Consider the following 11,091-nt stretch of genomic DNA (forward strand, 5'->3'; position numbering starts at 1 on the left):
TTAAAAAAAAAAAAGCAAATATTATTGATTTTGAAAAGAACATGCAAAGTGTCCCTACACACATCGACACTGTCCAGAATACATGGCTCCACTTAATTAGATACATGATTTTAGAGCTTAATTGGAAGCTTCAGATAATTTTAAAACTATAAAATTGTATTTATTTCATATGATTCGAAATTCTCCAAGTTATTTTGACATATGAACAAATGGTGCCTTAATTTCTGCCGTAAAGATTTTTTAAAAGACAAAGGGCATATGTGAGAAAAGGTCAAAATATGAAAACTTACTCTTTTCCATCTCGGTGCAAAGAGAAATTAATGTGGAATCTTTTATTCTAGGAACCAGATAGAGTTGAAGATCGGTGATGAGTGATTTTGAGATCATACTTTAGAAAGAAGAATACTGAGTTAGTGAAGCTCTCACCCCTCTATCCATATCGATTCTCCTTAGTTTGAATGAATTTTTGACACAAAAATTCATCGGAGAGGTCGACGGTGATTGGAGTTCCAACCGGAGAGAATGATCAAACTCTGAGCGGTTCTCTTATATGGTCGTTGTCAGTACGCGCTTGTGACAATGTGAACCTGTGGAGATATTTTTCAAGGTAAACCATGATAGGAGTTTGGATTGAAGGAGTTGTGATTGTTTATAAAATATAAACACTGATTAGTAGAATATCTTTTGGATTGAAATCCTTCGAATGTAGATTGGTTGATAATCGAATGGATCAACAAACACCTTGTCTCATGTGTTGTTTTATGTTTTGCTTTGTTATTTGTTGTTAAATCGTTGTTTTAACTATGAACTGTCCGCGCTTCGGGAGTTGGCCCTTTGTTGGTGTTCGAAGGAGAATTGTTCGACCCATCACTTCCCAACAAATATATTTTTTTTTAAGTAACATTAATATGATATATAAATATATCTTTATTCTTTTGTGAATTTTGTAATAGAAGTAATTGAAACTAAGGGTTGGATATCATTTGTTGCAATGGTAGCCCTACACATACATATTCTTTTCTTTTCTAATCCAAATTTAAAAGTCATAACTTCTTATAATCGATATGTATATTGAAAAGTCTAAAAAATCGTGTAAATCTTCTCTTGTATTTTAAAAAATATTGTACAAAAATTTTGTAAATTGTGATGCTCAAATAACATCAGTTTCCACCAAAATATTGGGAGATTCTACAAACAATTTTACCAATCTAAATAAACTAAAATTAAGAATATTCTAAAATATTCATCCCAAATCGACTCAACAAATAATCACCAATTCGTATCGACCATTAGTGAATTTCATCAACTTCAAGTAACTAAAACTTAGAATAATTTTTTTAGGGTTTGTTCACTTTGCACTTAATTTCATTTTTTTTTTTTATCATGTAATTTCTGGGTTCTCAATAAAAATATATGTTACCTCATAAAATACTACTATATTAAAATATTATGTAAATAAAAAATTAAATTCAAAATTCAAAACCAAACACAAAAATGACTAGACCTAGTAATAATGTATGAGCCATGCAAATGGATGAAAACATTTGGAAAAAGTCAAGTCACAACATGAAACATACATACATATTAATAATTTGGTGTAATTTTGATGTTAGTTATTAATAATTGTAAAAATATCTTTAGAAAATTATGATTTTGTTTGGGTAAAATAATTTTGATTAATTTTAAAATATTCTGTGAAAAAATAATATATTTTTATTAGAAATATGAATAAAAAATTATTGTGATTGGTGGAAGAGTTAAAAGAACAAACCCTTATCCATTGTGTTCATTTTTCTATTAAAACAAACATATTTTGTATATAAAAAATAAGCACATTTTAATTGAAAATAGTGAGATTGTATGTAAAAAAAAAATAAAAAATCATAGAGCCACCTTAATTCTTTTAATTTTTTTAATATTTATCTTCCAATGTTTTTGATGCTGATAATTAGTTTCGAATTTTTCGAACCCATCCAAATAAGCTTTCATCTTGGGGTTGATATAAATCTTATTTTTCAAATTTGGTGTACAATTTATTATAGTCATACATATTGTGTATATGTATATATATATATATATTTGACTTAGATATTATTAATTTAATTAAAATTATTAAATGTAGAATCAATGGTTAAAAATAAATTTAGCATATGTTGAATAGTTATAAACATCATCATATGATCTTTAACCTTAGAATAGTAGTATATTTTTATTAATTTTGATATTAAAACATATTTAGAAAAAAATTTGTATAGTTCGTTTATAGGATTTTTACTAAAATTTTACTTTTCATCATTTTTTTTTTAAATATTTAGGGGGTGTATTCAATTGAGATTTTAATGAATTTTTTTAGATTTTAAAAAGTATATGGATTTATGTGGATTTATAAAATTCACAGAGTCTACGTTGAGTTTGATGGATTTTAAGTAATTGATTTAGATGGATTTATACCGATTTGTTTGAATTCTTTATGAATTTATATGGATTTTGTAGGATTGTAAAATAATTTTTTTATGAATATATATTAATTATATAAATTTATATCAAACAACAAATTTTGTAAATATAATAAATAATATTTAATATTAATAAATAATATATAAGTATTAATAATGTAGAAGTATTGTAATATCTGTAATACTACTATATTCTATATTCTAGATTATTAGTTTTAATTTTATAAGTATTATATTATCATGCAAATATATCAAATTAGTTTTATATTTTTTTATTAGTTATTATTATTATTTATATAACTTTTTTACATAAAAAGTAAATATGTATATAAATAAAATAAAAAATATAATTTACAATTTTTGAAAAAAATATTAATATAAATAAATAAATATAAATTAACGGTTCAACAAAAAATATATATTTAAATATCTATTTCATCTTTATATAATATAGTGTATTCGATAATTGAAAAGAAAATACGACAGTAATACATATTTATTGTGATAATAATATTTTTTAAAATTATATTTATAATATAAAAATATATATTTAAAAAAATCATAATAATTTGCTAATATAATTTAGTTTTAAATTATTATTTTTATTAATAATAATAATAATAATAATAAATATTATCATATTATTGATCACATATACAACAATAATAACAATAATAATAATAATAATTTTAAAAATCCATCGAAACCTTTAATGATCATGAGAGATTCTTTCTTATACAAAATTTTCACAATTTTTCATTAAAATCCATTAAAATTCATAGACTTTCAAACTCTATGGATGGTTAAATATCTCAAAATTTTAAAAGATTTTTAAAAATCTATATTAAATACCTCAAGATTTTAAAATTTTTTTAAAAGTCTGGATTGAATATTTCTAGATTATAAAAGACTTTTAAAAGTTTTAGATTAAATACACCCAAATTTTGAAAGTCCAACAAAATTCTACAAAATCTATATTGAATACACCCCCTAAATCAAACATTTATTTTTTTTATATTATATTAAAAATCAAGTTTATATTCAAAACATCACATCAACACCAATTTATATCACATCAATACAATTATTTCAATTCAAAAATTTTACTATTCAAATCTCAAATATAAAATTCAAACCCCCGAACAAACACACCCTATGCTGATTTAGGATGTTTTTATCGAATTCTAATTTTATTTAAAATAATTATATATTTCATGTATATATATTTAATAAGTACTATTTTTCATGATAAAAATAAAATAGTTTTATTTTTTTAAAAAATAAATATTATAGACATGTGTATGTATATATATATATATTGTAGAGTGTTGTGTTGGCATGTAGAATAAATAATAGAGCAGCAGATCACGTGGATGTCAAATGACTTTTAGAAGCCAAATACTCAAAGTTTGTTTGGCATGTGTTTTCAAGTTTTCGTCTACATGCATATTTTTATAAGCTATTTATATAATTTCTTGAAAAATATATATATTTTTTAAAAAATATTATATTAAATAATTTTTTTAAACAAAATATTATATAAAATACTTATTTTTATTTTCTTGAAAATTTTCAAAACCATATCTTCTTTCAGAGTTTGGTTTTGAAAATTTTGTTTTAAATTTTGATACGTATAGTAATTTAAATTTAATACTACCCCGTTCGGCTCTAAGGATCTCATTTACTTTTTGCATATTGATATTTGAATATTAATTATTATATTAAAATATAGTACAAATTAAGAAAAAATTGCAAAAATACTTCCATCAGCGTCTTATAATAATAATAAAAAGATATTTGTACAAAAAAATTATACAAATATAATAATATTTTTAATGTTAAGTACAATAACGCAAAAAGTAAATGTGGCTCTTAGAGGCAGAAGAAAATGTATTTTATAAGAGAAAAATATTTATTTTTATAAAAAAATTAGTGAAAAAAAAAACTAAAATCCAAAAGAATATAATCAAAACCCTATAGTCAAACATTTAAAAAAAAAAAAAAGAAAACTTGAGTTATTTTTATTGTTATTATATATATGCATGCATAAAATTCATAATAATTTCAAAGTATGTAGATAATAATGTAATGTATGCAAATACAATGCACATATATATCTTCACTTCACTTTTGCAATTCATTCTTACATTATTAATAATTTGCATCTTAACAACTCAACGTGGGTCACACTACTCCTAATAATTGAAATCTTTTATTGTTTCTTGGATTTAATATAATTGTCTTCACATCATTAATTTATCTATACAAGAAGAGAACCTAATTAATCTAACATAAAAAATATATATTTATATTAATAAGTTACCACATTGAAATAATTAGTAAATATCATGTATTAAATAATGTGCTATATATTATATTAATATTTGTTATTATTATTTTTTTTTTTTTATAAATATTTGCCGATAGAATCAAATTACTATTACAATGAAACCAGAATAAAATTTTGCTAAAATTAGAATATATTAGGCTGTATATAAAGTAAATAAGATCTCCGTAAATATTTATTATTTTCTGCTGTATTTATTTTTCTAACCTAGTCATTGAAAAATCACTCTTAGTGAAATGAGTTAAATCCTTTTTTTTTTTTTTTTTTTTTAAATTTAAAAATAATTACTTAAATATAATCTTTCATATAAAATTGCTAGTTGCAATTATTAGATAATCAATTAATTATTTAATAGATTGAAATTTTTAAAATTAAATTCAGAATTTACAGACCAAGACCAATTATAGATTGATATTTTCTTATTTAAAAGTATAATTATAAACTTTAATCTTAATTTCATAATTATTTTTATTAAATTATAATTATTTTTATTAATACACTTCTTTGAGACGGAAGAAGGAGGTATTTGACTATTTTCGTGTGTACAAACTAAATTGGGAAGTCGAAAGTTAAATTCCTATGTATGATCTAAGTTGCATAATTATTCGGATAAATTTTATCCGAATATTCGAAGTATTAATTTTGGTAATAATTTTGTTATACTTCATAATTGATATTATTACATTAAAGGGCTACACTGTGACCTTAAAAGATAAATTAAAATCCGAATGCATCAGATAAAAAATATTTATTTTTGACCGACTCATCGACAATGTCATGATAAATGATTATTTAGTCGCTGAACCGAGTCTTGATAAATCATGAACTCCAATTTCTACAGAGCACAAGTTACAGTTATTACAGGATAAGCAAATGTCTTGTAATATGCAAATAATTGAAAGGTCAATTACCTTCGTGGCCATTTGATAGTCCCTAATGTGTACTTTGTTCAAACTCATCGTCGATGAATGCACAATATGTATGGATTTCTTGTGGAACGACGACATTCAAGTGAAGATGCTGGTGCGAAAATACCATCCGGGATTCTTTGGGAACCAGATAAGAACTCATCATCATTTCTGTGTATGGATTATTTTCCACAAATGCATGGTACGATCACGTCCAACTGTCAGGAGACATTCTACTCGCAAGCAATCAATGGTCATCACATCACTCTGGTGCCAAAATATGTGTGTTTATGTAAGTTCTATCTTCAGCGCTCCACATCTCGATGGGGAGATCAAATGAACCAGAAAAAAGTTCGGAAGTCCCTTGCTGAATGTTAAGCATGAGATGGGTCCTTTATGTCTAGGAAACGCCTGCATAAAATGTGATATGCAAGAATTAGATAAAAGTATCATGTGCAAAATGCCGTAATGACGGGTGCAAGTAAAAGTAATGTTTTTTCTGAAAAAAAAAACAAAGTGATAACTTTTAAAAACTCCCAAATGGTTTGTTTTTTCAAAAATTACAATTAACCTATTCCATCAAATAATGAACCTTCGAATTCAGGAACAAACCTGAACCTGCGCCAGTGTATGAATGTCCTAGAGATGAACATGACAACCTAGGCCTCCACTGGCCAAATATCGACCATCAAAGCTAACAGAGCTAACAGCCAATGCTAGAAGATGTTTACTATGTCTGGTTACTCGACCTTGGGGATCCTTCAGACCATGACACTTTAAAACCTCCGCAGAAGGCCAAGTATACTTTTCGGTATTCCCGCTCTCAACATCCAAATGAATGATGTTACCATCCTTGGAAGCTGAAAATCCTCTTGAATCATCTTCAGATAGAGCCAAACTTGTGACAGGTTTCCGGTGCTTTACTATAAACTATAAACCTTCCCCTTTTAATGGCTTTTGAAGCCTGACATATAAATTGAAGTCAATATTCATCAAATCACTACATATACACTCCTGAGCCCATAAGGCAAGGAAACTATTGAGTATTGAACCAAATATGAAAACAAGAAATTCATATTGAACCTGTGCAAAAAGGCATCAAATATTTTCCCAAGCCTACGGAATTATTCAAACAGATTTTCTAGTGGGGGAATGTCCTAGGGTCGTGTGCTTCCAAGCCAATACCTTAAGAATGCTATGATACTGAAACTGGACTAAAATTCTTACAAGGACCAAAAGAAGAGAACCTGAAAATAAATAAATGGAGCATAAAACAGACGAACCTAGAACCAATGGCTCTGCAAGAACGCCCACTCTTCTCAAGCTGCTCTTGCTGCAACATCTCAGCAATTTGTGAATCTCTCTTCCCCTGATTCATCATCATCTTCTTTGGTTTTACTCTCATTATCCCTAATTTTATCCAAGAAAACAACAGCCAAGCTTTTTTCTCATCCGCTGTCTCATTTATCCCGCCATCTCTCTGCTTATCCTTCTCCCTGATCTCCTCATCTGTATCAAACTCTTCCCCACCATCATCACTACTCTCGATGTCTTCATCATCATCTCCACTGAACCAGCAGCATCGTTTCTGTTCAGGAGTGTCAAAAGACGGATCATGCGTGATGGAAGAAAACCTCTTTCTATTGTTTCCCTTGCCCGGTCTTTAGCCTGGTAGCAGATGTTTCGTTCTTCAGATTCTTGCCATTCATGACAGTTGATAGGGCACTTAGAATCAAAATTCAAAGAGCAATAACATGCACTGTCAAGAATGTATAGAGAAAATTGTCTTCAGTGAATTGTTGTGAATCTAACACTTCAAACTTGAAAAAGATATGTGTTGACACGTGTTTTGAAATATAAATCATGTCCGCTCATAAGATTCATGAATAATAACAACAATGCCAGAATCTGCTTTCACCAAAACAGGAATCAAATGGCAAAGCATTAAATTAAATATTACAGAGGAAATATTACAAGCAATAATATAATAAATAAATCAACCACCATGAGTAAAAGAAAATATTTAAAAACAATGACTGTATAAAGGATTTAACTTTTAGAAAAACTTTGTGTGGATGAAGCCAATATCTGCTTCAAAGTAGCATGTTTAAACAAAAGTTAGGGTATAAGATTAATCCATCCTGGAAAAACCAATTACTTTAACATGAATGATAACCTATACAAAAACACCAGGTGCCGATTCATCCTAAAACAGTTAGATGGACAGAATTAAGATCAGAAAAGTACAATACAAATACAAATATAACTATATGCATACACAGTACACACATGATACATGAAGAAATAAATTGATTGAATTGTCCCATGAAGCTTAAATAGATGACAGCCATTGTGCATTGAATGAAAATAATAGTTCGTACATGGTGAATAAAAATGAGGAATAAACACAGCCACAAACACATGAATATTTGCCTTTTGCACACTACTCGATCCATTGTTTGGTTGTATTTATTGCTCATTTCTAATGCATTATAGCAATATCACCTATATAAAGCACAATCCAAAAGAAATATATATTCCAATGGCTACTACAATTCATTGATTACAAAGAGTACATGTCAAGTTTTTGTACCCAAAATCAAAATTTGAGCAATAATACTTATACGGTGACTAAGATTTTGTGCCACGTGTAACATTTAACACTATGCACATAATGTGTAGGGGGAACCACAAAATAATGACATAAGATACACAACAACAATGACTACCAACACATTGGTCTGCTGGAAACTACCAACAACTAATAACATTAGAAAACATCACCAAATACTAAAACAAAGATTAGAACAATCGCCAAAAATATCTTCCTGGTCATTCACCTTATTTGTAGGACATCCATGCACATATGATAACAAGAACAATGCAACATACGATGAATTATTTGTGTCGTCTTTTAACTTTATGCTTCAATAAAATTCAATCACCTATGTTGTCCAAAGCAATATCCTTTCCTCAAATGGCACCACCAAAAAAAAAAAAAAAAAAAAAAAAAAAGAAGAAAAGAGCCAACACAGATGGCACCTAGAAGCCAAAATAAATTTCTTCCAAAAGCTTATGTCCAAGGCATAAGCCAAGATAGGTGACAGTGGCACTCTGTCACCTCCAAAATTTTCATTCTTCAAACTTAATCCTCCTTACTCCCAACTAACTAAAAGCCAACATCCTAATATGTGAAATATTCAAATATTAGGGGTGGATTAAAAATTATCGAACTTTTAACTTCTCTTGGAGTTTCTGTCATTTGGAAGGTTATACTATCTCCGTCCGGCTCTAAGAGTCCCATTTACTTTTTGTGTGTTGATATTTGAATATTAATTATTATATCAAAACGTAATACAAATTAAAAAAAATGCAAAAGTACTTATATTAGTGTCTTATAATACTAATAAAAAGATATTTGTACAAAAAATTATACAAATATAAGAACATTTTTAATGTTAAGTACAATGACGCAAAATGTAAATATGACCCTTAGAGGCGGACGGAGGGAGTATAATGTTATAAAACATTACTTTGATGCTTATAAATGGAAGTAGGGAACCATTACTTTGAATCATTTTCTAAACTTTTTCTTTTTCAAACATAGCATGTGAGAGTGATTCATTGCTTGTAAACTTGCCCCTAATTCCTACAATTAAGTAGGTTATTCGTGAATGATTCTCTACAGCTTGTAGATTCTCAATCAATCTAACTTACACCTTCACATTGTTTAATTCTATCAAATCAAATCGGTGGGCTTCGCTTCATCAGAGTTGTGAAATTCCTATGATTGGATTGGCAAAAAATCCTAATCAACCTTTGATTTCTTGTTAATCATTCCGGAAGATAGTTTGCTTTTTTTTTTTTTCCTTTGTCGAAGGCAGTGTGCAAGTATTTTTATCATCAGTTGTTTTCATTGGATAAGCTCCACACAAAATGACATGTACAAAAGTTTTAGATGCTTGATATTAATCCATGCCATTGTCTGTTGATCACTCAATTGTTCCTGTATAAGGTTCTAAATATTTCTAACCCTCACATTCGAGTATTAGCTTTAACAGTACAATACTGAATTTCTTCTAGCTTCTGCTCAGCTTAGTGATTACTATGCCTTAAAGAGGAATCTTAGACTTAAGTATAAATTAATGGAAGGACAAGCAAAAATTTAACAGCATTTATGCTTTTAGCAATGAAATACCTCTCAAGTATTGTCTTCTTAATAACAACAATTACAATTAAGCTCTGTGATATACAGATAGCACCCCAAAAAGGAAGTTTATGGGCATACACCACCTTCAATCACATTTATAAAATGACTACACCGTACCATATTTACAAAAATAAATAACTGGTATTTAAGCACTTACAAAACAATTACAATCAAGACTAGTGCACAAGCTAGGAAATATGAAATAAAGCACATGAAGTGTGAATCTTACCAAAAATACCAGCATCACTCATCCATAGAAGTTAGAACTATCTCCTCGGATGTAATAGCATCCTTTTCACCAACGTTTTCATTTTGACAGAAATATTTTCAGCCAACACCAGAAACCCCCTCTCTTTTGATCATAAATTCGATGGAAGAGTCCGGTAAATGAGGTGCAAAGACAACCCTGATGAATCTCTTGATCTTTACATTCTCAAAATTCTGGCCTTCCTCCTCTGCTCTCACCGCCTCTCTCCACATAAACAACCTCGTGTTCACACAATTTGCCCATGACAACCCCAGTGCTGCACAAACCATCCTTCCGGAAGAGAATAAAGAATCTGGATTACCGATTTTCAGAGTATCAGAAGAATCCATCACATCCACTACTTGGTTTGTCAGCACAACAGCCAATCCAAACTTACGTGCATAAAATCTTAATTTGGACGAAATCTTGAAAAACATGCTAGACCTCCGCTTCAATTCAACTGGCGTATTCTCAAACTCCCCTCTGAACAAGGCTGCGATTGAATCAATGACTATAAGCTTGATATTCAACTTAGGTACCATATTATCTAAGCGAGGCAAAATGTCGAGCAGGTGATCTGCAGAATGAAGCGGTTGGACGAAGATTGAATCCAAAGGATTGGTTGGAAGATTGGGTGCATAAAAACCGGAGAGCTGGTGAAGGCGACGGAATGGGAATGGAAACTCAGAGTGTAGGTAAAGGGACGCAGCGGAGAGGCCGCCGCCGAAGGCCGGTAGCTGCACGGCGAGAAGGAGCTGCAAGGAGAGCTGAGTTTTTCCAGTGCCGCTCTCCGCTACGATTTCAGTTATGGATTCACAGGGGATACCGCCGCCGAGGAGGCGATCAAGTGCGGGGCAACCGACGGTGAGTTTCGGGGTTTGGGCGGAAAGGCGATGGAGAAGATCTTCGGGTTTCATGGTAAC

The 11,091-nt window shown here is 29.3% G+C and overlaps 2 protein-coding genes across 8 annotated transcripts; both read right to left on the reverse strand.

The window, feature by feature from the left end:
- Nucleotides 1-5,503: 5,503 nt before the first annotated feature.
- On the reverse strand, nucleotides 5,504-11,085 carry LOC127252525 (DNA repair protein XRCC3 homolog). Of its 7 annotated transcripts, none has more exons than XM_051276725.1 (4): nucleotides 10,151-11,085; nucleotides 6,795-7,470; nucleotides 6,324-6,675; nucleotides 5,505-6,122 (listed from the first exon to the last, which is right to left on the reverse strand). In XM_051276725.1, the coding sequence occupies exon 1, from the start codon at nucleotides 11,083-11,085 to the stop codon at nucleotides 10,249-10,251; it is 837 nt and encodes a 278-aa protein (XP_051132682.1). In that variant the 3' UTR covers nucleotides 5,505-6,122; nucleotides 6,324-6,675; nucleotides 6,795-7,470; nucleotides 10,151-10,248. The 7 variants fall into 7 exon arrangements, with proteins under 7 accessions (XP_051132687.1, XP_051132682.1, XP_051132685.1 ...); XM_051276728.1 differs by having other exon boundaries at nucleotides 5,513-6,122; nucleotides 6,995-7,379; XM_051276729.1 differs by having other exon boundaries at nucleotides 5,513-6,122; nucleotides 6,995-7,408.
- On the reverse strand, nucleotides 6,351-7,420 carry LOC127252362 (U3 snoRNP-associated protein-like EMB2271). Its single transcript, XM_051276517.1, has 3 exons — nucleotides 7,368-7,420; nucleotides 6,995-7,279; nucleotides 6,351-6,609 (listed from the first exon to the last, which is right to left on the reverse strand). Exons 1-3 carry the CDS (start codon nucleotides 7,418-7,420, stop codon nucleotides 6,351-6,353), a joined length of 597 nt encoding a protein of 198 aa, XP_051132474.1.
- Nucleotides 11,086-11,091: the final 6 nt, after the last annotated feature.

Source organism: Andrographis paniculata, unplaced genomic scaffold, assembly GCF_009805555.1.
Source record: "Andrographis paniculata isolate CXL003 unplaced genomic scaffold, ASM980555v1 Contig46END, whole genome shotgun sequence".
NCBI lineage: Eukaryota > Viridiplantae > Streptophyta > Magnoliopsida > Lamiales > Acanthaceae > Andrographis > Andrographis paniculata.

Bases quoted from the DNA above. Each gene is read 5' to 3' on its own strand.
- LOC127252362 (XM_051276517.1), bottom strand. From the start codon at position 7,420: ATGAATGGCAAGAATCTGAAGAACGAAACATCTGCTACCAGGCTAAAG. The intron at 7,280-7,367 runs GCAAGGGAAACA...CTGCTGGTTCAG, and splicing joins GCTACCAGGCTAAAGACCGG to TGGAGATGATGATGAAGACA. The intron at 6,610-6,994 runs GTTCGTCTGTTT...ACCTGTCACAAG, and splicing joins TGCAGAGCCATTGGTTCTAG to TTTGGCTCTATCTGAAGATG.
- LOC127252525 (XM_051276730.1), bottom strand. From the start codon at position 11,085: ATGAAACCCGAAGATCTTCTCCATCGCCTTTCCGCCCAAACCCCGAAA.